This window comes from Maylandia zebra, linkage group LG20 (genome assembly GCF_041146795.1).
Source record: "Maylandia zebra isolate NMK-2024a linkage group LG20, Mzebra_GT3a, whole genome shotgun sequence".
Lineage (NCBI taxonomy): Eukaryota > Metazoa > Chordata > Actinopteri > Cichliformes > Cichlidae > Maylandia > Maylandia zebra.
This window is the reverse complement of record NC_135186.1, coordinates 19,215,832-19,243,609: the sequence shown is the minus strand read 5'-3', so window position 1 is coordinate 19,243,609 and position 27,778 is coordinate 19,215,832. Positions and strand designations below refer to the sequence as shown.

The window sequence follows — 27,778 nt, the reverse complement described above, 5'->3', positions numbered from 1 at the left end:
CGCGGAAACGCCCCCTCCATTACTCGACACACGCTCCGAAGCCTCGATACAGAACGTCCCATCACTAGGCACACGGGCCAAATTTGGCCCGCAGCCTAATTACATTTGGCCCGCGAAGCCATACTAAATTACTATTTGGTATGCCTACTGGTATTATACAGCTAATATATATATTGTTTAGTATTAAGCTATGCTTGTTCCATATTCAGTTTTTCAGCAAAACTTGTTTGGGTCCATAAGAAAAGATTCATTCTCATATCTGGAGGAAGATTTTTTTTTCAATAAATATTAATGTTAGCCCGCAACTTTGTTCCAGTTTTGAATTTTGGCCACTGTGTATTTGAGTTTGACACCCCTGCTCTAGACTGTCTCTGGTTGATGTTATTTCTTTTTCTAAAATATAGTACTGACGACTCATTCAAACTTACAGACTTTATGAAAAGAGCACAAAATACTGTAAGCACAAATATTTTTGTTCATGGGTAGCAGGAAGCATCAGCTAAAAGCCACGCCCCTGCTACTTCGTGCCACCAGAGGCAAGAGGACCTGGCTGCAGCAGCTGTTCTCCAATCCAGCAGGTGGCGGTATTCCACCTTAGAGCTGTTTGCCATTGACACTAAAGAAGAGAGCGGGTCGCGCAGATAGTAAACGGAATAGTCGACACAATGCTGGAACGTAGTGTGCGCTGGGAAACTATATAAAGATCAACCTTTAAAGTATACTGTTTGACGTCTTTGGGGTTTACTAAAAACCAACGCAGTCAAAGTCAGTGCTTTAAGGTCCTTGGAACACGCGGAGACGCCCCTTGCAGTAGCAGCTAACTTGAGTTATCAGTATAACGTACAGGTGTGTGGGGTCGTGGGGAGCTCGGTGACTTGTAGAGTATTCAGAAGCCTCGGGGGCACAATGTAAGAGGACTGTTTGTGAAGAACGACTCCATCCACGGTAAGGCACACCCACGGCTTTGACTTAGCAAGTCGTTAGTGAAGCTAGCCTTAGCTCCTATCGAAGTTGGTTGACAGGTCAGCTCGTAGCTCGTAATTTATCCTTGAGCAGCTACTCCAGACTGTTAACAGGACTTTGTGTCATGGTCAAGAACAAAGATGGAGGAACATATGAGAAACAGAAGCTTAATCAGAGATTGTGCAGCCGGAGTACTTGATGACATAGATTAGCTTGCACAAAGATGAGGAAAGCGTCAGTGTTAAAAGAACTTGGCGCAACGTGCCGAGTGTTTCTATTTTATTTGTGTTTATATTAAAAGCAGCATTAAGAAGAGCTTGATGGCACTGCTGCAATATTATCTTCAGCACTGTGTGAAAGGTCGCAGGGGCGGTGACGGAGCGCAACCAGCATGTTTAGCTGGTTTTGACTCTGCATGGATGAGGTGAAGCTTTCATAGATCTGCAGTGCCATCTTTGTCGGTATTCTCATAAACCCGCACTCACATAGCGGGGGTGCCGCTAAAAATGATAAAAGAAACTTGCTTAGTGTTCATTTGTGGTTCGAGGCTGATAATTTGTTTCTGATTTAGATATAGCAGTTGTGAGGTCAGTGACTGCTACAGTCTTTCACAGTGGGCACTCTTTTTTTTTTTTTTTTTTTTTTTTTAATCTTCTTTATTTTAACTTATTATTATTTGTACTATGCTTCATCCAAAGTTTATTTGTAACTTTTGAAAATACATTTCAGATGTTAGGTATTTTGCTGTTTGTTATATTGCTTGTTTATTTAGGTTCTAAAATCACAGAGCCAGCCTTCCTAGTAAGTTTATTCAGTGTGTTACTTTTACCAGCTCTGATGCTGTTGCCCCAGCAGACGACGGCAAAGAAAAAGTACAGTAAGCTTACCACAACTGACTGACAGGTAATCTCCATCATATTGCTGCCCATGTCGAAGGATATCGGCTTCTTAGCAAATAGGGGCTTCTCATTCCGTTCTTGTTTCCAGGCTTTTGTTGGTCATCCACTTCACCCTGTTGTGGATGTGGACGCCCAAGTACTTTTACTCCTTGTCCCAGGATAGACACGGACTGTGTAGCCATCCTCTTCCTTCTGAAGATGACCCTTTAATTTGGTCTTTTTTTACATTTAGGAGCCATTAGTCTGAGAGAGGGAAACAAGGCTGTGCTTAAAAACACTCAGAGCAGAGTGTTGGCCAATGATAATATTTAAATAAATCAGATAATCAGCTGTCAGAACATCAGCAAAGTTACCATAGTGACAACATTATTTGGCTTGGCGCTTAAAGGCTTATAAGACCCAGACTGTAAATGGTATCTTCTTGCTTTAGAGATCAAGAGAAGAAGTTGCTCTACATCAAATCAAATCAAATCACTTTTATTGTCACATCACATGTGCAGGTACATTGGTACAGTACATGTGAGTGAAATTCTTGTGTATGAGCTTCACAAGCAACAGAGTTGTGCAAAATACAATAATGTAAACAAGCAAAATACAAGAATGGCTACATCTGAAACTAATAAATATATGTACAATATATAATAGTATATGCATTTCTGGATGTGTATACTAAATATTTTTCTCTGTGTGTGTGTGTGTGTGTGTGTGTGTGTGTGTGTGTGTACACATATTTTACAAATTAAATAGAGTAAACAATAAATAAAATATATAAAAATATACAGAGTTGAGACATGTGCAAAACAGTGGCATTACATGTGTGTTCTGTGCTGTGAAAATGTATTCAAAGAGAGAGAGAGTGAAAAACAGCTGCTTTCTGCTTTTCTTAAACCAATCTAAATATAATAGAACTGCATCAAGCACTGAAATGGCACTCCTTTCATTCAAATACCTCCAGATCAAAAAGTATACATCTGTTGCCTTTGAGGAGCACCTTGTGGGAAAGGGGACACATTTTCCTACAATTTGAGGATCAAATGATGGCTCTAGATTGAAAATTGTGGATTCCCCTGCTGGTTGAAGAGAAAAATTTAATTAGATTTATTTTCTGCCCAGCCTGTTGCCTAAATCAGTCCATTGCTGTCAGGTTGATTCGATGTGGAATGACCTCTCTATGTCAAATGTTTGGGAGGAAAGATGCCTAGAGTAAGAAAATTGACAGATTATTGATATGAATGAAGATGTTTGGTAATAAATGTTAAGACTTTATTAACAATAAGCCATGCCTCAACGGTTGTTTTGGTTTCTTTATTAGAAAAATGGTGTGAGAGAGTGTGATAATGATAATTGTAAAGATAACAGTTTTCGTTTACAACAAATAATAGGCTGTCACCAATGAAATGGTCTTTTAAGGCTACCCCTGGCTAGCATGCAGTGCACTATTAGACGAGTATTGGCCGAATTCCTATTTCAGACAGCTTGTCAGTCCAGTTTGCAGTAAGAAAGTAAATGTGCTTGCACTGAATAATGTGTCGCTTTTGCTAAACATACTGGGCGTGTCTGTGATGTTTTATCTCTCTAGTGCCATGTCTCTGGTATTTCCACGACTCAGCACCAACCCATTTCATAGCAAGAAGGAAAAAAGAATCATGGCGGAAGTGAACGCATCACCGCTTAAACATTTTGTCACAGCAAAGAAGAAGATCAACGGGATCTTTGAGCAGCTGGGGGCTTACATCAAGGAGAGTGCTTCCTTCCTGGAAGGTACTACAACACCGAACACACACTCTTACCACTTTACTACACGTAAAAGTCACAAATGTAAAGAGTCTTGCTTGAATTGATATTTTTCTGGACTCTGTCCAAACCGCTATCAGTGTTGCAGTGCTTTCCCAGCTTGTATCTTTGATCCTGCTACCATGCGCTGGCCAGTCCCAGGTAACCTTTGTGCTGTCAGCTGGGATAGACTGTTGTTATTTTATTTCCCCGCAGTACAGATAGCATGACAGCAGCCTGCATGCTTTTTGTCATAGAGACGCTTTAAGCCTGCTGTGGGCACGTAGTACAGTCAGAACATTACTTGGAGACACAAAAAGACAACAGGGACCCTTGCATTCATTAAGGTCAGCTGGCCACAGAAGTAGCACATTCTTCAGTTTTCAAATGCATTTGGATCGATGATTGATTGATTGATTGATCGATCAACTGTGTCATGTTTATGACCTAAGCATCAGACCCCAAAATCCCGAGGGGGCGGGGGCGACTAGACTCATTAATTTAAAAAAAAAAAAAAAGTGTTTCTTATCCGATTACTCTATTAACCGATGGATTACTAAAATAATCGATAGTCGTAACCCTAGTCTGTTTCACACTGAATTATGTGAGTGTGCTACATCCTGCAGACGATGAGCTGTGGCTTATAGTCGAGGCACACTGAAGTTCACAGGGAAAATTTATCAGCACAAGCCTGATATACACTTTTAATTCTTATTCCTACTTTTATTTTTTCATGTCTATTTAAGTGCTATTTATGACACTATGTTTGCACTGAAGCACCGCAGCAATTTCCTAATGTTGTAAACCTGCTCAACATTTGGCAATAAACCCCTTTCTGATTCTGATACGGCACTACACAACACAGGAAATCCAATTAACGCAGTAAGATCATGTTGAACGCAAGCACATGACAAAAAAGATCTCAAAGATCTTCTTTGTCAGATTACCCCACCCCCCCACCTCCACCCCCGCACGCCTGAACCAAAACCTCTGATAATCTGTGGCTGGTTGCTTAGTGTGTTTTGAGTGTGTGTTCTGTTGTTCATGCTACAGCCATCAGTGCTCACAGAGTTTGAATGAGGTGATCTGTCCAGCGTCATACTATTTCTTTCTCAGTCAGGCCTTTTTTGTCATTGAAGGTCTGTGTTTTGATCTTGAGAAGGTGGCATAAATCACTTTGAATGAATATGATAACTTTCAGCATGAAAAGCTAACCTCCGCCTGATGACTTTGACATGTTAGAGGCATACAAAAGTGAAGAGCTAGACCCGGTTGCCACGGAGGAGCAGGTCCAGGAGGTCCAGGGTTATCTTGCCAAGGTGACCGGCATTGGAGAAGTTCTAGCCCGCCGGCATATGAAGGTGGTTTTCTTTGGAAGGTATGTACACTTAAAATAAGTGCGAGTTTATTTCATGACTCGAAGTAGAATTGTGTGAGATGCTGATCACAGCTTTGCTACGTGTTCTTCAGGACCAGTAATGGGAAGAGCTCAGTAATCAATGCCATGCTGTGTGACAAGGTTCTGCCATCTGGGATAGGACACACTACCAACTGCTTTCTGAGGGTGGAGGGCACAGATGGGAATGAGGCCTTCATCCTCACTGGAGGCTCTGAGGAGAGGAAGAACATAAAGGTGAGCAAAGCCGACGAAGTCGACTCTGTGTGGAAAGGAAGCTTCATATCTGACTCTTATGTTGTCTGTGGTTCCAGACAGTGAACCAGCTGGCCCATGCTCTCCACCAGGATGAAGATCTGGATGCTGGCAGCCTTGTTTGTGTCATGTGGCCTAAGGCCAAGTGTGCTCTGCTCAGGGATGATCTAGTGCTGGTGGACAGGTCAGATACATGTTTTGTGGAATAATTCTAGGGGTCTTGCAAGTAGTTGAGGCCATTTTTAAAGTCCAGTTCCATTTCCAGAAAATGTGTGGTCCCACTGAAAATGTAAATCAAATTGCAGTGATTTGGAAATCATTTGAATTGTGTGTGTAATAGTCCAAAGACAAGGTGTCAGAGTTGGAAAACTGAGAAATGTGTTCTTTTAAAATATATGTTCTATCTGAATTTGAAGCCACCGACCTGTTTAAAAAGAAGCTGGGACAGGGGTTATAACAGACCTGAAAAGCTTTGCCTTGCTTTTCTCACAACTAACAAACTTGAGAGCATCCTGTGGAGTCTATACCTTGTAGTAAAGTTGTGAAGTTAAGCAATATAAGAATAGTATTTCTGAAGTCAGATTTTGAGATTGCATCACATATAAACATGTCATTCAAAGAATTTGGATTAAATCTCTGCAAGCAAAGCACAATATGAAGACAGCAGTACGCTAAAAAACAAATCAGAGCTTTAGCTAAGGCTGACGACCTCTCCAAGCAGCCTCAGTCAAACACAGAAGCTGTTTTATATTTATTTAGCTGCCCACTTGAAATCTAAGCTTTATTTTAGCGCAGGGGTGGGCAACTCCAGGCCTCGAGGGCCTGTGTCCTGCAGGTTTTTTAGTTGTGTCCTTGATCCAACACAGCTGATTTAAATGACCTCCTCAGCATGTCTTGAAGTTCTCCAGAGGCCTGGTAATGAACTAATCATGTGATTCAGGTGTGTTGACCCAAGGTGAGATCTAAAACCTGCAGGACACCGGCCCTCGAGGCCTGGAATTGCCCACCCCTGTTCTAGCGTGACAGCTGCATGCATGACTTTTAAATTTGATCCATTTCAATTTTCAATGGTTACTCGGTGTGCTCAATTCTAACTCTGGCATAGCCTAATAAAGAACACCACAGCGAAATGAACTGACTGAACAGTTATTAATGGTCATGAATGGCCTATAGATGTAACTGATCAGTCTGCGTTGTGGTAGCTATAAATAGGGTTGCAAAGGGGCGGAAAATTTCCGGTAAATTTCCATGGTAAGTTAAGCTTGGGAATTTTGGAAATATTCCATATTGGAAACTTTCCATGGAAATAATGGGAATTATGGAAATTAATGGGAATTTAGGAGAACTAACTGGGAATATATTATTTCCAAGCATAAATATAAACAGAAATCATAAGAAAACCTCCATGCAAAATGTTTTCAACAGATATTTCAACAGATTTATTTGTAAGTACAGTAGAATAGAACACGTTTCAATAACTTGTTTCATGGATGAATAAAAACAGAAATGTTGAGTTCAATATTACCATCCCCTAACCCCGCTCATTCAAAATTGCCCCCTGTCCAAAAATCTCCACAAAGTCCCATTCAAAAGGTTAAATGAAAAATGCCACTTATCCTCCAAAACGTCCCATTAAACATGCAAATCTTCCTTCAAGCAATCCTCTTTTCTCATTTTTGCTCAGTCAATAGACTCTTCCTGGACCTCATCATCATCCAACAACATGTCCACTTCTTCAGCATCCAACTCTGAGTCTTCCTCTTCAGTGTCACTTTCCAGCCTTGTTGAGGATGGCTCTGTGTCAGGCTCAAAGAGCCGTAGGTTTGCCTGAATGCCGACCAGCTTTTCCACTCTCACATTTGTGAGCCTGTTGCGAACCTTTGTGTGGGTGTTCCCAAACGGTGACCAGTTGCGCTCGGAGGCAGCTGATGATGGTGGGATTTGGAGGAGGATGGAGGCTACAGGTGCAAGGGCCTAAGATTCACATAGTCCCTTCCACCAGGTGGCTGCAGATATGTGCTGGCATGACTGCCATATTCCATCCCCTTTCCAAAGGCCTTGCTTTGTTCGATACTTTGCCAAACTGCCTAGAACTTTGCCTTTATCGAGACCCAGGTGGTCAGACATGGCTGTAATGACCGCATAGGCACCGTTGATCTCTTCCCCAGAAAGTATGCCCTTGTCATATTTGGGGTCCAGCATGTATGCTGCATGCACTGGCTTCATGCAGAACTCCCTCCGCTGTTCCAATGACTTGACCACAGCCGTTTCCTCTCCTTTCAGTAGTAGGGGAGTGGGCAGAATTGTCTGGATTTCTTCTTTGAGTTTTGCAAAAAGGCACTGGACATCTGACAAGATGGCACCATCCCCCTCTATCTTCGCTATTGCTGCTGCAATAGGTTTGAGGGTTTTCTGACTGCTAGATACTCTTTCCCAGAACACATCATCCAAGATGACCTTCTTGATGTCACTGTCGATGCCTACAGACTGGGATATGGCCATCTCTTGCAGAGACTCCTTTCCCTCCAGAAGGCTGTCAAACATGATAACAACACCACCCCATCGCGTTATGCTGGGAAGCTTCAGTGTAGTACTCTTGTTCTTTTCCTTTTGCTTTGACAGAAATGTAGCGGATGTTACTTGTTTGCCTTTAACATATTTCAGAACTTGCTTCACTCTCTTATTCAGAGTGTCCATTGTTTTTAGTGCCATTATGTCTTTTAGGAGAAGGTTTAGTGTATGGGCAGCACAGCCAATAGTAGTTATATGTGGGTAGGTCTCCTCCACATGTGCCCAGGCAACCTTCATGTTGGCTGCATTGTCAGTGACCAGTGCAAAAACCTTATCTGGTCCAAGGTCATTGATGATCACTTTTAGCTCATCTGCAATGTATTGGCCTGTGTGTCCGTTTTCCTTTGTGTCTACACTCTTGTAGAACACAGGCTGAGGAGTGGTGATTATGTAGTTAATAATTCCTTGTCCCCTGATATTGGACCATCTATCAGAGATGACTGAAATACAGTCAGCTTGGTTAATGGTCTGTTTCACCTTTTCTTGAACTCGACTGAACTCTTCATCCAGTAGATGAGTAGACAATGCATGTCTGGTTGGGGGAATGTATGCTGGTCGGAGAACATTCAAAAATCTCTTCCAGTACACATTGGATGTCAGCATCAGGGGTGAGCCAGCTGCATAGACTGCACGAGCAAAACACTCATCTGCGTTTTTCTGGCTAGTGTCATCCATAAAATCAAAGAATCCTCTGATGCCAGAGGGACCAGGAGCTGATGAGTGGGTATCTGATTCTGATACAGCTGAAACAGATTCATTTTCCCCTTGAGTGGAACTCCTGGCTGCTGCATGTGTTGGGCCTTGAGGAATTTTTTTGCACTTTGCAATGTGCTGCTGCATTTTTGTGGCATTCTTCACGTACGTCTTATCACAATACTTACACATATATACAGATTTCCCTTGTACATTAGCTGGTGTAAAATGTCTCCACACATCAGATGGCGCACATGGCATTTTTCTGTAAAATAAAACAAGAGCTTGTAAAAATGCTAATGCAATGCAAGAGATCGTAATAATACAATTGCAATATGATAATAAACAGATATAAATCGTAAGGCTAGCTAAACAACTGGAATGATCTTCAAAACAAAACAGCCAAATGAGGAAGCTAGCATCTTCTTTATGTTATACTAGCTATGGCTTATTTAGCATCTAACAGATGCTAGCATTTTATTTAGCATCTTATCAGATTGCTATCTACCAGATTAATACATTTTATGTGATATTCACAATTTAAACATTTAATGAATATATTTTCCCATAATATCATCAAAACTTACCTCACTTGTTAAGTCCACAGGCTCAAATGTGTGCCTTTAATACTCTTTGTCCTTCAGGCTCAAAAGTGTGGTCCATGTGTACATGTGATGGAGGCATGCACAGTGCCAGTAGGTGGTCTCAATAGCCATGCAGCAAGCTTGTGCTCTGTACATGTGATTAAGGAATGGCATGGATATTCAAGTGTATTTGAATTGCATTTGTTTGTTTTTGTCAATATTATGCTAAAATATACTTTGCTCAACTATATTTAAGTTCCCTAAGAAGAGCCAACCTTCAATTTTGAAAATTCCCACTTTATTCCCATAAATTCCCGTTAATTCCCATGGAAAGATTCCATCTTTGAAAATTCCGGGAATTTTGCAACCCTAGCTATAAACGGTGTAACAGACTCAGTAGCACTAGGAATACACAAAAAGATTTCTGCATTATCAACTGAATGCTTGAAAACAGTTTGCAACCCTATAGCTTTACAGCAGAGCTTCATTCTGTTTTAATTAGGTAACACTCAGCAGGTTGCATATATGAAAGGCTGCTTCGCTTTTCTACTCATCTGTGCACTTAAAGCACTTTACACAACTTGTGCTTGTACGAATGGGTGAATGCACATCTTTCTAAGTGCTTCATAGCTAACATTCATACTCCGATGGATGCATTGGAGAGCAATTGAGGATTAGTATCTTACCCAGGGATATTTGGCATGTAGACTAGGGGAAGCCAGGAATCGAACCACCAACCTTCCGATCAGTGGATGACCTACTCTACCACCTGAGCTACAGCCACCCCGAGATCACCTGATGGTCGGGGTCATATTTGTCAGGTTATTGGGACCAACCTGCGAACTGTGTTGGATCAGTGATGAGCTACTACGTCATCTATGGGTTTTCTTCTTTTTGTTCTTAATGTCGATGCCTGGGAATCCTCGTGACATCAGCTTTTCCTGTGTAAAACGGTGTCATAGCACATTTAGTCAAATGTTTGCCAGAGAGAGGTGACAGACAGAGACACAGTCAGTGCATGTTGAAGTACATTGTTGTTATGGGACTTTGACAGAAGCTGTGACTGAAGGACCTGTAGGGCCAAAGAGCATCAGACAAGTGAAAACCAGGATGCAAGAAGAAGTTTAACATGCTTTTGCTCCTGCTGAGGTAGAGGGAAGTGTACTCTCTATGGAGGAGCACTAAAAAGGTCACCTCCAGCTTTTGATCCTAGTTTTTCTTCCTGAGACATTTGGGAAGTTGACCGAACCAGGGGTGGGATATCAGAGCCTCAAATTTATATCACAGGATATGAAGGAAATTTGTGATGATGCAGAAAAAAAGAATGGATGACTGATTGCAGCTCACAGACAGCAGCATTTATTAATGCAAAAATAAAGAATGAGCTACTCTCATTGATGGCACACTGCCACTCTGCCAATCTGAATCTATGCCTTACAGTGCCAACAGCAGCATTATATACAGTGATACAGTGTAAGACAGCTGTGAACACAAGTAGCCTGGGTAGTTTTTTCAGGAGAAATGTTTAACAGTTAGAGAGGATAATGTGGATGGCATCATGCTAGTCTGTGGGATGACTTTGGAAGTCAGGAACCTCTTTTGATCTCCAAAGTGAGTGAAGGCAGAGGCAAGAGTTAAATGCTGGAAGCTGAAGTAGCAAGAACGTTGTTCAGAGTTCAGAAAGGAGTTGAGACAAGCTCTGGGGAAGTTCAGCTGTAGTGCTAAGGGTAACTGCAGAGGAGGAGATGCAGAGTGTTGGTGTGACAGAGGAGGATTCTGGGATAGTGTGAGATGAAGGCAGATAATCTGCTGTGGCGACCCCTAAAGGGAAAAGCTGGGCAAACAAGGTGGCGGCTTCGTTACTGTAGGTGGCTGACTTTATGGAAAGATGTTGGCTGACTTGAAGCAGAGTGAGACCGAGGCTTGTCTCACAAAAATGTCCCAAACCGTATTTCTGCTTCACTATAAGAGTATTTGATATTGGATTTAAATTTTCTTTTTAATGAAAGTGGCTGTGCTGACTTGGCGAGGACTCTGATTCTGTTGTTTAACATCATGTTTGCATCTCAAGCCCAGGGATTGATGTTACCACAGAGCTCGACAGCTGGATCGACAAGTTCTGTCTGGATGCTGATGTGTTTGTTCTTGTGGCAAACTCTGAATCCACGCTGATGCAAACGGTAAGAACTGCATGAAGAGATGAGGTTCAAACAGGACTGTTGATGACATGTCAAAACAATCTGAGTGAGGGGATTGTGTGACACTGCTGTGCATTGGGAACATTTTGCTTATATGGTGTTTTCCCTGTCAAAAGTCGTGTGAGGAGAAAACATAATCCAGACAAATAATTTCTTTTAACAGGGACAGGTATTCATGCTTTACCGCCAACACAAATAAATTCAACAACTGACATGCGTAGAACTCTGCAGCTTTGTGCACAAAGAAGCCTGGTTTTTGCACACTGCTGCAGTTTGATGCTCTTGTGGGTAGCTGTTGGTGCTCACAGCTGAATCTTGCTTGCTCAAATGAACTCCCTTTTGACTGTTTGGAAGCAGGAATTTAATTGTATGAGTGCCAATGAAAACATACTACCTTGAAATTATTTACTTGGATTGTTGTTTTGTTTTTGTTTTTTTTTGGCACATGACCTTTGACAGAAGAATAATTCTATAGTTGCCATCAGGAAAGGTCATCACAGATGAATCCAAAGTATTTCAAAGGGTTCTTTTTCTTATGATGAAAGATTTCTGTCCTGATGGGTCTCATTCAGAGTAACAGTGCCTCCCTCAATAATGGTGGTTTGAGTATAAAGAAATGTGAATCTAACTTTTTTTTTTTTTTTTTTTGCCAACCATTTGCATTTTCTCATTCACGGATTCCTTTTTTTTTTTTTTCAAACATTGGTACATTTTCATCCTGCAGGAGAAGTCCTTCTTTCACAAGGTCAATGAGCGACTTTCCAGTCCCAACATTTTCATCCTCAACAACCGCTGGGATGCTTCTGCCTCAGAACCTGAATATATGGAGGAGGTCAGTTATGGTGTATACACAAAGTACTTCTTTATGGCTGTTGTAACACTAGCAAGAGTGTCCACTTCAGTTTAGCATTTACCATTTGATGTCTCACATGGGACATTTTGGTCTCCTAACAGCTAAAGAGGTGTCCTTGTTGCTGTGGTGGGCAAATTTAAAGACACGATGATGACTTTGTTAAAGTTGTGTGTGCATGAATGCGTATTAGCTGTCAGGAGGTACTACAAACCTTAAGATGGTCCTTATTGTGGCTTGTTGGTTACACACTAAAGGGCACTGTTCCAGGAGAAATCACCTCAAAACTCTCAATACCTGTCTAAAGATTCATTTTTTTAATAATGTGTTAGTCTGATGCTGCAGTGTGTCCTCTTTGCCTTGTATTAGAAGTTTCTAAGAGAGTTTATGAAACGTTTCTATTTAATTTTTCTTAATACCGTAAATGTATAAATCTCAATGTGGCATCACTTCCTCATCCAAAGAAAGCTTTGTTCTGGTAGGCTTTGCCTTTGTGATCCTTGCTAATTTAAGTGTGTTCTTGCTCAACCAGGTCCGTGGGCAGCATATGGACCGTTGCACTAATTTTCTGGTGGATGAATTGGGTGTAGTGGACCGAGCCCAGGCTGGTGACCGTATATTCTTCGTTTCTGCCAAGGAAGTACTTCAGGCTCGTGTGCAAAAGGCTCAAGGAATGCCTGAAGCAGGTGAGGGAACCAGTCTGCGCAATCAAAACTCTGGAAAGGTTTGAATTTTGAAATACGCAGCAAAAAAAGTTCCTTGACAAGCTCTGTACAATGATAAGATTGTACTAGATCGATCGGGGCCCAAGTTGTTGACTGCCTCTGGTGCTGTTGGCCAGTGGAAGGCTGGTAGGTACTGGGCTACTGTTGGCTGAAGATGAGACGGTGAGAGAGGAGAAAAGGCAGGATTGTGGAGGAGTGGGTACTTTAAATGTAAGGACCATGACTGATGTGATGGACAGGATGAAGGTAGATGTTTTGTGCATGCAGGAGACAGAGTGGAAGGTAAGCAAGGCCAGAAAACATTTTCTGCTTTTCTTTACAGCCATGTGACAAGGTTATTAATCCCATCATGGTGCCACACAGCCATTTGTGAGTGTCTGTAGCTAAGGAGGTAGAGGAGGTCATTTATCTAATCAGAAAAGCTGTTCCCATCTCCATTCTGCATGCCAAAGTATCCTTAGGAGTACTACTAACCCCCAAGTTTCTCTCTGGTGCATTTATTGGAGTGTTAATGTTAGAAAAAATGTACTTCGTGTAGAAAGAAAAGTCCTTGTATGAATGGCTGAATGAGGCGTGTTGTGTTAATTGCTTTGAGTGCTCGAATATAAAAGCGCTATATAACAACCAGTCTATAACATAGTAGGCTTGACCAGTAACAATGTAACATTAACAAGTCTAGTCATAAATACGAAGTCTGTAATGTACATGCAATGTCCATTTAAAACTTCAACTTTACCTTTGACTTCCTTGTAGCATGCTGTTAGTTTTGTCAGTGGAGAAAAAAAGGTGGGATGGGGTCACATCCCTGTCTTAAACATGATTTAGTATCCTCTAAATATTTTACTTTCATACGCCACTCTTTGGAAAGCCTGTGTGTTGAATTGTGTGCTGTTTGTTTCTCCAATGGCTCTGTTTGTGTTTTTACCAGCTTCTTTCTTTATGCAGCACTCAGCTCTGCTCACTCACTAAACCTCAACAGCACCATCTGTTGGACTAAAAGTGCAATTGACTTTAGTATATAAATAAAATATCACACGCACAGCACCTCTGCATACATAGGTTTCTATGGCTATGTCCACACATACACAGATATTTTTGAAAACGCAGATTCTTCTATGCGTTTGGGCCTTTCGTCCACACGTAAACTGTGCTTTCAGTCACGGAAAACTTGATCATAAAATGCAGATTGTAACCATGATCATGACCACCGATCAATAACCAGTGATCAAAGACCGTTATGAACCTGGCAGTCATAGTAGGGGTGGGTTTTGATAATCGATTTATCGATTAAAATCGATTCTGGCTTGGATAACGTGATATCGATTCATTAAAATCCTGAATCGATTTTTTTAATATAAATTAATTTTGCCCGAAATGCCAGAATCACAAAATTTCGAAAACCACCAAACAGCTAAAACAGCTTTAAATGAGAGCAGGTACACGGATTCTGCACAAAGACTTAAACACAAAGCGCGGACCTGCGGATCAGAATCAGTGAGATGTCGCCTTTCTCACCCGACGGCACGGACACGGTCGGGGCTGAAAACCGACAGCTCACTGATTCTGATGTTTCAGCGGGTCCACACTTTGTGTTTATGCCCATTTTGCGCTGATTCTAAAGGTGTTAGTTTTATCTCTCTCCAAACAATATTGACCGAACCAGCAGCAAAAGAAGATCCAAACTACGCTTCACATAAACATCGTCATGAATTCACTCTGACTTTTGCTGTTTTGCTTCCACCGCACTTCATGCACAGCTCTCTCTCTCTCTCTCTTGCTCTCTCTGTACTTCAAGAACAGTTTCCAGTCTAAAATCTCTTTTTTCTGTATTATTCGCTTTCTTATTACGCACAAGTTGTTTACAGCGCTGTCGGCTGCTGTTTTTTTCCTTTCACTTACTTCCAAAAGAAAGCCTCATTTCTGCCGTTCAATAGGCTTCTGAACAAATTTAAACTTTTTAAAATTATGCAAAATGCAAAACGCTTAGCCGTGTCTCTAATAAAACCGCTGTAACTTCAGAGGTAATGTTCATATGTTGATTAATGGTTTTATTTTGTTTTTGATGTACTGCAGAATATTTTTATAAAATCCCAGGCCAGGAAAGTCGCCTTCATGTTTTTCTGTTTTATCTTCAGCTACTTTGACACAAAGGCATCTGCTGTGATGCTTACACCTTTGATAAAGTCTGGAAAGTGTCAGCTTCCTTTTTATAGATACAAAAATATGTAAATGTACCGATCTGAATTATAATATTTCTGACTGTCTGAGGCAAAATTTCCCAGATTCGAATTGAATTGAATTAAATTGAATCGAATCGAGGATCGAATCGATTCAGGACCTTGTGAATCGGAATACATACACGGGTATTTTTAAAAACTGAGATTTTTCATTTAAATGGAAATAACGTGGCGTCACGCTGTGATGCCATGTTGTTGTTTACATGAGAGAAATTTCTAGAATAAAAAAATACTGTCGCTGTTAATCTTACTATCTGCAGTTTTTACACGCTTACATATACACACACACAGTTACTGTCCCTCCATTTACAAAGACAGAGGCATCAGAGTGAACTTCGGACGTGGCTTCTACATTCAATACAGACGCTCTCACAACGCAAATTGGTTTTAAATAAATGTAATTTCTTTTAAATTAAATTTATGTATGTTGTATACATTTTTTTTCATTCCTAAGTTGTGAGTCTACACCAGCCAAAATACTGTCTTTAGTTATTAACATTTGAAATGATGACGGCACTTGAAAAGTAACGCAAAATTAGCTGCCTTTTCAGAAAAACACAAACTTTTCAGAAGTACTTGAGATTTTATGAACGTACAAAACCCGGTTTACTCTTTCCCTCCCAGACTTCTTGACTTCTGATTGGCCAACACTTCTACATGGTTAGGATGGCATGGATTGGCATGTTCTTCAGAGCGTTTAACTTTGTTTTTGGCGTTTACATGTGGATGGAGATTTTTTTTTTTTTTTTTTTTTTTTTTTTTTTTAAACGAAAATGGAAAATCTCAGTTTTCGAAAATCCGTGTATGTATGTACGTAGCCTATGACTGCCAGGTCCATAATGATCTTTGATCACTAATTATTGATCAATGGTCATGATCATGGTTACAATCTGCTCTTTATGATCAAGAAATTGACCAGGTAAGACCCCAGGTGCAGGCTGTGTAGAGATGCTCATGAGACAATCCAGCGCATAACAGCAGGGTGCAAGATGCTATCAGGCAGGACATGCATAGAGCGCCATAACCAAGTGGCCGGCATAGTGTACGAGTCCCGAGGTCACCACCCGACGGCGTTGAAGAATGTCCGAGCTAAGATCCTGTTAGATTTCCAGATACAAATGGACAAATTGGTAATGGCTAACCAAGATAGCCAGATGGCTATACCGAATGAAAGCAACATCAGGAAGAAGGAACATGAGAAGCAGGAGAAGTACCGAGGGTTCAGAGAAGAGGTGGAGGGTGAGGGGTAACAGTGGTCCCAGTGGTAATTGGAGCACTTGGTGCAATGACCTACAAGCTAGGCGAGTGGCTCCAGCAGATCTCAGGAACAACATCCAAGAACTCCGTCCAGAGGAACACCGTCCTAGATACTGTGTAGGACCTTCAAGCTCCCAGGCCTCTGGTAGAGGCCCCAAGCTTGAAGGATAGACTGCCCGGAGGGGCGAGGGGGGAATTTATTTTTTAATATAAAAATAAATGGATATATTTATATTAATTAATTATTAGATTACTGATAAGTATTAGAAAATGTTTAATTTGGCTTATTCTTTGTGTTTAAATAGATTTAAAAAAACACAGAATTCTTGTGCCACGTAAAAGTTGTATGTGATCTGTATAGTTTTTTGAGTTTGAATAGACTTTAAAGTGAGGTGATAAAAAGTGTGAAACCCACTGTAGCGCACATTCTCACTCCTGTGCTGTTTCAGGTGGCGCTCTTGCTGAAGGATTTCAGGCCAGAATGTTTGAGTTCCAGAACTTTGAACGGCGTTTCGAGGTAAGATCCTCAAAACTAGAAATGAGATTTGATCTAATTTCTGTATGTTTGAATCGGTATGCTACATATGATTCAAACATATGTAGCATACATCTATGTGAAATTTCATACATCTATGTGAAACGCACAATTGGAAATCCTAACATCCATCTGTACGTCAGTGGGAAAATATATTCAAAAAATGTCCACCTTATACTTTCCTACACTTAAATTTGGGCTTTGCTTTTGTTTTATTAATTTTAATATAAAGTAATCCAGTCAGTGAGGTGATGTGAGGGGGGGGGGGGGAGGTTTCCACAAAGGGTGGTATCTCTTCCCCTGAGCCTCCGTTTTCTAGCTATTTTTCTTGCAGATATACTGATAGGGTTCCAGATTGTGTTATGTTTCTGGTGTGATTCACATGCATTAACCTGATCCCATCAGCTGCTTGCACGGCTTGGTAGTAAGATGGTGTAAAAATCAGAGTTTCTGACTCCAGCTTGTCGGTCTGGTGAACCACCTGTCACCCAACTTGAAACAGTCTCGTCCACAGTACTCATTCATAAAGTGTTTTACAAACCCGAACATTATGACCAACAGATGCATTTTACTTTCTCAGTGCAGCTAGCCAAACAACACAGAGTCAATTACTGGTAAAGGGGGAGACGGAGAAAGCAGATATTCTTGATTTGTTACCATAAAATCCATTGTTGTAGCCAGGGACAGCACAACAGTTATCCTCTTAAACTGTTTTTTAGTTTTACTGTTCTTATTGACCGCAACCAACCAACCAACAAACTCTGGGATGTCACATTTTGTACTGGAAAAAGATGGCGCTAAACATGTTATAAAAAGCACTTATTTCATAAATCCAGCTACATAGAGTTTTATCTATGCCAGTTTTTGAAAGCAGGGCTCCATGGTGTAAATTAGCTTTCACATAGAGCTTTCTGTGCCTGCACTCATCATGTCATTGTATTTTTATTTATTTTTTTCACTGTCCTGTCTGTGACTGTAGCAATCAGAATTATTGTCTGAAGGCCAATAAAAATGCCCAACAGATTTATTTTTCCAAGTGCACCATTACTGCTTTTGCTATACTGGTCCACTTGATGTCATACTTTAATAGATTTCAGGATTTTTATGTTTTTACTTCGGTTCTGTTATTACAATCAGAATAGACAGGACTGGGGTATGGGGTATTATACATGATTATATATCCCTATCTGTAAATAACGACTATCATGTTAATTAATGCGCATTGTCCCGTTGAAATAAAAAAAATATTCTTATGCAGATTATGTAACTTAGTCTAACTACATTTGTGATTTAAAGCTGGAAATTTACCTTCAATTCCATCAGATCCAGGGTCATTCAGTTGCATTCTGTCATTTTTCTTGATTTGATATCTGAATTGCTGTCTGTCTGCTGTATTTAGGAGTGTATATCACAGTCTGCCGTGAAGACCAAATTTGAGCAGCATACAGTGAGGGCCAAGCAGATCTCTGAAGCCCTGCGTCACATTATGGATTCGGTATACATTGCTGCACAGGAGCAGAGGTGAGTCTGTGATTAAAAGCAGTATTTGTATATGCTGAGACTTTAAACCACAGACCCCCAAAAAGCATTGCCCTCCTCTTTTAGCCACAGAGTGCCTGGGGAAAGAATTCCCATAAATGGTTTTCATTGTGATTAAGACCCATGTGTGCAGCACATCTCCATCTTTAATAGACTTTCATTTTAAACTTAAAAAGCTGTGTGGGTTGGTGTGTAGAGTCTATTGTTTGGAGACCAAAGAGGACCGTCAGGACCGATTAGAGTTCATCGACAAGCAGTTGGATCTACTGACCATGGACTGCAAGTCCAAGATCAAGAAGATTACTGAGGAGGTGGAGAGACAGGTGAATTCTGGCACAGTGTGACTGTCCTGGTTTATGTGGATTCAGCTAAAAAGAGGGTGGTTGTTCTTTTAGGTTTCTAATGCCATGGCAGAGGAAATCAGGAAGCTCCATGTGCTGGTGGACGACTTCCATATGGACTTCCATCCATCACCAGTGGTGCTCAAGGTCTACAAAAATGTGAGTTTAACTTTAGCATATTCTTAGACTTTTACATTTACTCAGGGCCTTCTCGATATGACGTTCTTCTGCTTCCCTGGCCGCTGTGTCTGTGAGGATGCTATTCGTTGTGTGTTGTAGCATCCTGAGGGCACCCAGTTTGTGCTCCAGTGGATGATGAGAGTCAAACTCTAAATACTGATCCGTATGCTTTGGTCTCCAGTACACGTCAACTTTTAAATGTACCCTATTACTGATGGAAATCTCACAGTCTAACAAGGCTAACCTATCATTTTTTTCATATCCTCCCTGGTCAATCATTAAGGAACTGACCTCACAGCCCATTGTTCACCACTGGTGCTAGTTCCAGTCATTATGCAAACTTGAATGAGTGATGAAATATTTCTCCTACTGACAATGCTACGTCCAGATGAACAGAATCAACTTTTCAGGTGTAGTGAAAGTACATCAAGGTATGTTAATTGCACAATATTGTCCATGAATTCTACTCTCTGCCAGAAAATCCTGAAAGAGAATGTTTGACCATCAGTTCATGCTCTGAAGCTCAAGCCACCTGGGTTATGCAGCACAACAGTGATCTGAAAAACAGAAGCAAGTCCACCTCTGAATTTCCCAGAAAAACAAAATGAAGGTTTTGGAGTGGTGTAGTCAAACTCTGGTCTTAAATCTGATTGTGATGCTTTGGCATGACGTTAAACAGCCCATTCATTCCTAAAAATGCCTCCATTATAACTGTATTAAAATAATTCTGCAAAGAAGAGTCGGCCAAAATTTCTCTTCAGTGATGGGGAAAACTCATTGCCAGTTATCACAGATACTTGATTGCAATTCTTGCTGACAAAGAGTGGTATAACCAGTGATGATTTAGAGGGCAATCACTTTTTCACACAGGAAACATCTATGTCAGAGAGTAGACACAGAACCATATAGACCAGGGGGTCTCAAACTCAGAGGAGCTGTGGGCTGCTGCTGCCGCCACTGTCATCTCATTGGAGGGCCACTTAAGTGATCAAGTAGAACAAAAAGAAAAACCAAGAAAATATCCACAAATATTTCCAAAAATGTAGTGCTTTTCTTTATTTTAAATATTCTATGATAAGAAAAATCTGCAAAAGTAAGCACAATTGTTTTTCCCCCTCACTCTTAGCTAACTGAAGCCTTTCATTGAACTACCAAATAAACAAATTTGTACTCTCTTTCTGGCCAGACACGGGGCAGCACTTCTGCTATCATTTGCAGACATGAGTGTACACATTAGTGTTTGACTCTCTTACTGAACTAACACAGTTTGTACTCTGTTTTTACCTCGGCCAGGTCCACGACTCTGAACCATGGTAAAGAGACCTCTGGTTAATACGTCGGGTTCCGTGTCGGGCTGGTAGCCGGTAGTTAGCTTTACTGTCTGGGTCAACTTTGCTAGCGAGAGACAGAGAGAGGCGTTAAAAGGCTGCTCCAACAGGACTTTATTGTTTCGGAGGCGGCGAACACAGTGTACAGTTGACTCTTAACAGCTTACTTACAACTGGGCTCGTCAGGCACTCTGCAATGACTGTAGTGGTTATTATATTTACGTGCTTCATCTTCCGTTTCTCATCGGTCGCGACTTGTTTTCAACTCTCCGTTCTCTCTCTCTCTCTCTCTCTCTCTCTCTCTCTCACACACACACACACACACACACACACACACACACACACACACACACACAATATGAGTGGGGCAGTCCCACTCATTTTCCCTGCTGCACAGACCACATTGTTTGTGATGTTTATAGACCCTTCACTACATGAACTATGACGCGCTGGGCAACTCTTCAACCCCTTTTTCAGCATTTTGGCCAATTCTCTCTAAACATTTTGCCTTTTATGTTTAGTCAGGTCAGTTGTGGCCCCCAAAAGCCCTTCTCCAAAAGATGGAAATCTACTCACTGACATTGACACTTGCCCCATCCCACCATCCACAGAAAGTCACAATCTGGGTCTCACTTTGGACTCCACAGTTTCATCCCAGGGTCATATAAGGGATGATATCAGGACCGTGGACAGCTCCTTGGGGCATTTGAAGTAGCAGAATGTTTCAACATCGCTTGAAAAAAAACTGCCAGCTTTTGAACCAAAGCCTCCCACTTGTCGCGTATATCTGAAACATTTTGTCCTGATTCCTGCAATTTGAGATTATGCTCGTTGAGATGTCCAGTTCTATCAGCAAGATACTTTCTACAGATAAGCCATCTAACAGCACAGTGGAGCGGGATGTCTTTGTATGAGCTATCCATCTCCTCGAGCAGAAACTGGAATTGGCAGTAAGTTAACGTTCCTGGGCCTGAAGCTGATTTTCACATACCAACATCCCCAGTGTGTGCAGCTTTGCTCTAAGGTCCAAGACGTATTAAATCTGGCTTTTAGCTGGGCTTGGACCTTCCCTCCAGCTTCCCTTAACCAGGTCCAACACCCCCGTGACCTGGAGTACCTCAGCAAACAACTGAGGGTCTAATCAGCGATCCAATTGCGTAAATCCTCGTGAATGAACTTTCAAATCATGGACTTTAAAGTCTTTTTCAGCCTCTCCACCAGCCTGTCAGTCTGAGGGTGGTAGACACTAGTCCAAACAGATTTAATGCCAAATAATTCATACAGCTCTTTAAGTGTAGCTCAGAAGGGGTGTAGCCTCAGGAGGTAGAGCAGGTCATCTACTGACCGGAAGGTTGGTGGTTTGAACTCTGGCTCCCCCAGACTGCATACCAAATATCTTTGATATTAAGATATAAATATCAAGATTTTAACCCAAAGTTGCTCTCTCATGCATCCACCTTTTAATGTTAGAATCTTAAAAGCACAGAAGAAGTGCTTGTGTGAATGGGTGAATGTGGCATGTTGTATAAAGCCCTGAGTCCTGAGTGCGGGAGAGTAGAAAAGCGCTACATAAGAATCATAAGACTTCAGTTACCATTTACCATTTAAGTGTGCAGTCAAATAAGACCTGATAATGGGTACAAAGAGGCTTTTGGAATGGTCGGCTGGTTAACCATCTGACACTTCAGGCAGGATGCACACCATCAGCGCACATTCTTTTGGATGCCCGGCCAATAAAATATACCTTTTTCCATATCATCATTTAGTTTAGATGTTTGTTAGCGGCCCTGAACCTACACAGTAGAAAAAAGGTTGTCAATTTCCCCTTGTGGGACTAATAAAGGTATATCAATAATCAAAGGTGTCAGTGAAAGAGACATGCAGATTGTGGTCTGTAATGACATCTTATATAAGGGATTGTCGTTAAACCTTTCAAAAAAACTAATGCTTTAACATTTCTTTGTCATTGTTTGTTGTAGGAACTCCATCGGCACATAGAGGAGGGCCTGGGCAAGAACATGTCGGAGAGGTGCTCCACCTCCATCAGCAGTGCACTGCAGACCACACAGAATGACATGATTGGTAATATGTCCACCTTTCTACTTCAACAGGCTCTGGTTTACGTTAAGCCACTATGAGGTTTTCAGCTATGATTGCCAAACACATGTGTATTTGTGGCATGCAACTAGTTACACTATATGGCAGGGGTGGGCAATTCCAGGCCTCGAGGGCCGGTGTCCTGCAGGTTTTAAATCTCACCTTGGGTCAACACACCTGAATCAAATGATTTGTTCGTTACCAGGCCTCTGAAGAACTTCAGGACATGTTGAGGAGCTAATTTAGCCATTTAAATCAGCTGTGTTGGATCAAGGACACATCTAAAACCTGCAGGGACACTGGCCCTTGAGGCCTGGAGTTGCCCACCCCTGCTATATGGAATAGTTATTGTTTGAAAATTGTGTTGTTGTCGTTATTGCTGTTGTGTTGTAATTCAAAGCCAAGCAGAAAATAATTATTTATTTTCACAATGACGCTGCTGTTTTCTGTTCATGTGTGCAGAGGGTCTGAAGCCTTTGCTGCCCAGTGCCGTGAGAGAGCAGGTTGACAAGCTGGTGCCTCGAAGTCAGTGCTTCAGCCTCAGTTATGACCTCGCCTGTGACAAGCTTTGCAGTGACTTTCAAGAAGATATCAGCTTCCACTTCTCTCTGGGCTGGACCATGCTGGTCAACCGCTTCCTTGGACCCAAGAATACCCGACGCGTTCTCATGGGCTACAATGATCAGGTAACATTGCCAGAAGCATAAACTTCCTCAAAGTGTCTACATAAGCAACATTGTATACAATTAAAAAGCATATTTGATGCATAGAATCCTGAAACAAAAAGCATAATCACATACCTAAATTGATATAGAAAGCTTCCTTTTCACCTTCAGCTGTGTCCTACTGTTGGACATGACTAGAATAAAACCAGGACAAAAAGACCAGAGCTGGATTGATCTGTACAGGGCCGTGTGCTTTGTGAGGTTATTCGCTGTGTTGTCCATACAGGTTCCTCGCCCAATGGCCTTGACACCGGTCAGCACCAGCATGCCTCCATTTCCACAAAGCGCCATGACCCAGGAGGAGCTGATGGTCTCTATGGTGACCGGTCTTGCTTCCCTCACCTCCCGTACTTCCATGGGTGTTCTTGTCGTTGGTGGAGTGGTGAGGATCTACAAACACACCGCACACAATTAGAATTGAATGAAATATTAAGGAAACAGATCTGTTTTGGTGTTCCAGAATCAAAGAGGTAGTGATGGGCAACAAATGTATTATAATGCTCTACAGAGTGAATTGCAAAGCTCTGAAAATGGGACAGTACTTGCTTTTCCTGTTGTGGGATGGGAGTTGAAATGATCTGAACTGTGATGTTTTTGATTACGTGCTGGCAAAAAGCACAATAAAACCACAGCAACAGTGTTTACTCACCACCTGTAACACTTGCCAGAAAGGCTTTCTCATTAAGTTCATCATTTTATCATAGTTTTTATTAAAGAGGTATTCAAATTTTTGCACTATGAAGATTCCAAACTAACTTTTTGAATGCTGATTTTATTTCCTCATGCCTTTTGTTATTTCATAATAGCCAACCATTAAACGTAGACTTAGTGCTCAGCCTATGTTTCAGCCTGACCTTGGTCTTTCATTCTGTGTAGATCTGGAAAGCAGTGGGCTGGCGTCTCATCGCTTTGTCACTGGGCCTTTATGGGCTCCTCTACATCTATGAGCGGCTCACCTGGACCACCAAGGCCAAAGAAAGAGCCTTTAAGAGGCAGTTTGTGGATTACGCCAGTGAGAAGCTACAGCTCATTGTCAGTTACACTGGATCCAACTGCAGCCACCAAGTCCAGCAGTGAGCACACATAATTAGACTAATGTTACAGGAGAGAATGCCAAGTATATTTGTGATCCAGCACTGAATATTGTCGAGCCTTTCTAACGCTGTGTGTGGTTGACAGGGAATTGGCTGGGGTATTTGCTCAGCTCTGCCAGCAGGTAGACATCACCCGTCAAAATCTTGAAGATGACATCACTGACATGAACAGCAAGATCGAGCTGCTGGACAGCCTCCAGAGCAAGGCTAAGCTGCTACGGTAAAAATGCTAACCTCAACTGTGGCTCTTTGCTCATGCATGCTGTGTGTCTCTCTTTACAATGTAGAGTCTTGGGCGGAGTGATGAGGAGCAAAGTCCTGACTATCAACATATTTCCAGTTAAAATGAAATTGCAGTGGTGGAAAGAGCGAGTTAACTGTCAAACTTGTAAAACACTAGGCATTATTAAACATTTTGTTCACAGGTTACAAGTGACAAGCTATTTCAAAGAGTTCTAGGTTCCAACCTGCTGACAAGCTGGGGTCTTTCTATGTGGTGTTTGCATGTCCTCCCTGTGCCTAAATGGGTTCTCTTCAGTATCTGGGCTTGCTACCACAGTTCAAAGACAGGCACATTAGACTAATTTATGATTTGGAATTGGCCATAGGTGTGAATATGAACAGTTGTTTGCATTAGCCCCGTGAAACTGGTGATGCATGCTTCACACTAAATAAATTTGTAGGGCTGGTGTGATTCATCAAGTAATTCATTTAAAAATGGACACATTCTATGCTTTTATATGATGATGTAAACATGAGTTTTGCCCACATGTGTGACTAAAAAAAGACCTGCAACAGAAATGTAATTAACAGCAGCATGTGAATAAAACTCCTGACAACATTAAACCCAGACAGCCCCCAGTTTTTAGCAAAAACATTGATAACACAACTGCAGAGAGTGAAAGAAAACATGTTTCTGGTCCAAAAAGAAAAAGCAGCACATAAACTGGAACCTCGAAGTCCACCAACTACACCAGGCTGTGCCAGGTTCCAAACTGAGTTGTGCAGCCATTCACAGCAGGGTCAGAGTGTTTTTTGCACTATGCCATGTTCAAGCATGATCTCAGGATGACTATATTTCTGATCAACACATGCTGTTTGCAGGTGTCTCTTTTAAACATGCAACTTGTTGCATAATTGTCTATTTTTTATTTTTTATTTTTTTAAACGTGTGTTTGCATTTGTGCCTTTTCAGGAATAAAGCGGGCTGGCTGGACAGTGAGCTCAACATGTTCACCCAGCAGTATCTTCATCACAGCAAGTAAAACCAGGTGGAACATCCTCAGAGGGAAAGAGTGGCACCGGAGCAACGTTTTGTACATCTGTTAATGGTTCCTCACAGGTGTATTTGAAGTCACTGAGAGAAATACTAACATTACTTTTAACAGAAGGCGTGGTTTGGATATCTGACATAAGTTGAAGGAGCTGCTAATTAGTTGTCATGTAGTTGTGTAGACGTGATGCCAGGATCAGTCTGTTGAGCTTGTCCGTGTTCAGTTGTGGTAATGTGCAAATGAACATGAACTGGCCATCTGTTGATGGCTCATCAGCACTGATAGGTCACACCCACCACCTTCTGTCAAAAACTCTGTCACGCTGTCCTTTAATGGAATTCTGCTTAACCTGGTACTTTCCGCCTGTATAGATGTGATTTTGTGTATACATGTGAACACTGGACAAATACAGAAGTAAGACACTCCACCAGTGAATGGGAGTGTGTGTGTGTGTGTGTGTGTGTGTGTGTGTGTGTGGGTGTGTGTGTGTGTGTGGGTGGGGTCATGGTAGTCCATGATATTCCATTGCGTCATGATGACACACACAGACATTTGATGTGCATTTCCTTTATTATTGCTACTGATAAGACACCACACATCCGAATGACTAAAAACATCAGAAATTGCTTTGCAGTTAAATAATAGGAGATTTTATATAACCTTTTATTCTTTTTCTTGTGACGTTGTCAGATTAAGCCACTCTTGCTGTTGCAGATGTAAGGCTTTACTTTGATATGTCCCACCTGCTTACACATTGTTATAGATAAACTACACACACTTGAGTGAGACAGCATTTCCACCATAACAACGAACGTCTGAGGAAAGACAAAAGGATGTTGACCCAGCCTCCAGAGTCTAATCGGAGCAAGCTCAGTCTTACCTTAAAGGATCTGGGGCCAGACATTAGTGGACACTGCCCCCCAGACGTCTGGTCCATGTCTTGATATGTCAGAACACTTTGATTGTTATTATTTATTTATTTATTTTTAGTCTCTTTAAAACAGCTGGTCATTGTTGCTCCGACTTGTAAAATGACAGAGGACAGCTGCACAGTTGGGCCTTTGTTAAGCAGTAGCAGTGAATAATAAGATACAGCAGGTTTTGGATACTCACAGAGTACTTGTTAAGAGCAAACATTCACTGTTTGTTTGCTTTCTGATGCTCTCTGATTAGAAGAACATTTAGAAACTTTTAGAAATGGTTTGCTTCACCTGCACCATTTAGCAGAATTGCAGAAAAAAAAAGACTAGAGCCACACAGTTGAGCTTAGACTAGCTAAAGTAAAGAACATGCAACTTTATTAGATTTTTATTTATTAGATATTTTTTGAGCTGATTTCTAGTCCCAGCTTCTCACGGACATCACAACATCTTTGTGTTTGGTGTTTGGCTCTTCCTTTAACAAAGCCAATTTGAAAGTTTAGCACTGTGCAGTATGTGTGGAGTAACATTTTTTCACTTCCATTAAATGTTGTGCTTTCAGAAGTGTGAGCAGAATGAAATTATCATTTTGAACTAGAAGCAGTGACAAAGAAGAAACATCACAGTAGATGTGATTTAATTGTCCACGGTTGTATACTGTTTGTGTTGCCAAATGATGCTGCTGTAATAACCCTGTTTTGTTTGGGGTTTTTTTGTTTTGTTTTGTTTTTTTGGGGGGGGGGTTTTGGGGGGGGGGGGGGTGTTTGTTTTTTAGGGCAAATATATGCTTTTTCATCCATTTGCTCTGTTTCTTTTGTTTTGCCCTAAAGCAAGTGTACACCAACAGAACAGTTTTCTGCCTTTGGGACATTGACAGTACCTGCATGCAGCCTTTACATGCAACTAGTGTAATTTCTTGCCCTATTAAAATGTGTATGTATGTGTAAAAGTAAATAAAGAGAAATTATCAACTATAAAGTTAATACCAAATTTTGTGTGTGTGTGTGTGTGTGTGTGTGTGTGTGTGTGTGTATGACCAATGACGTCTTCAAGGACCGGACATCAGGCATCGATCTATTTAAGAGATTACAAAAACCTTTGTTGTTATACTTCATATTATTAACAGGAACATATTACTGTATTTTCATCCACACACTGTTGAGGGGAGAGAAAAATAAATACATTTGTCATCATCATACAGAGCTTTCCTTTTCAACTTTTGACAATCAATCAATCAAAGCTTAATAGGGCCCAGTTCTACAGTCCAACACTGGTCTCTCAATCTCATGTTGGAGAGCCACGAGCTTCGCCATACTTGCGTTCTGTGATGTTGTCATCTCTTGT

The 27,778-nt window shown here is 41.3% G+C and overlaps 1 protein-coding gene across 2 annotated transcripts; it reads left to right on the top strand.

Moving 5' to 3' along the window:
• The first annotated feature begins 570 nt into the window (after positions 1-570).
• mfn2 (mitofusin 2) lies at positions 571-27,412 on the top strand. 2 transcript variants are annotated; one of them, XM_023153741.3, is made up of 19 exons: positions 571-945; positions 1,796-1,866; positions 3,442-3,623; positions 4,878-5,013; positions 5,106-5,268; positions 5,346-5,470; positions 11,206-11,314; positions 12,057-12,164; positions 12,715-12,868; positions 16,851-16,918; positions 18,336-18,457; positions 18,672-18,798; positions 18,871-18,975; positions 22,304-22,406; positions 22,884-23,107; positions 23,373-23,528; positions 24,023-24,219; positions 24,326-24,460; positions 25,436-27,412. In XM_023153741.3, exons 3-19 carry the CDS (start codon positions 3,446-3,448, stop codon positions 25,503-25,505), a joined length of 2,280 nt encoding a protein of 759 aa, XP_023009509.1. In that variant the 5' UTR covers positions 571-945; positions 1,796-1,866; positions 3,442-3,445; the 3' UTR covers positions 25,506-27,412. The 2 variants fall into 2 exon arrangements, with proteins under 2 accessions (XP_023009509.1, XP_004570985.1); XM_004570928.5 differs by lacking the exon at positions 1,796-1,866 and having other exon boundaries at positions 572-945.
• Positions 27,413-27,778: the final 366 nt, after the last annotated feature.

Coding starts and splice junctions, on each gene's coding strand:
- mfn2 (XM_023153741.3), top strand. CDS start 3,446: ATGTCTCTGGTATTTCCACGACTCAGCACCAACCCATTTCATAGCAAG. Junction 16,919..18,335: donor ACTTTGAACGGCGTTTCGAG/GTAAGATCCTCA, acceptor TGCTGTATTTAG/GAGTGTATATCACAGTCTGC. Junction 24,220..24,325: donor TGCAGCCACCAAGTCCAGCA/GTGAGCACACAT, acceptor TGTGGTTGACAG/GGAATTGGCTGGGGTATTTG.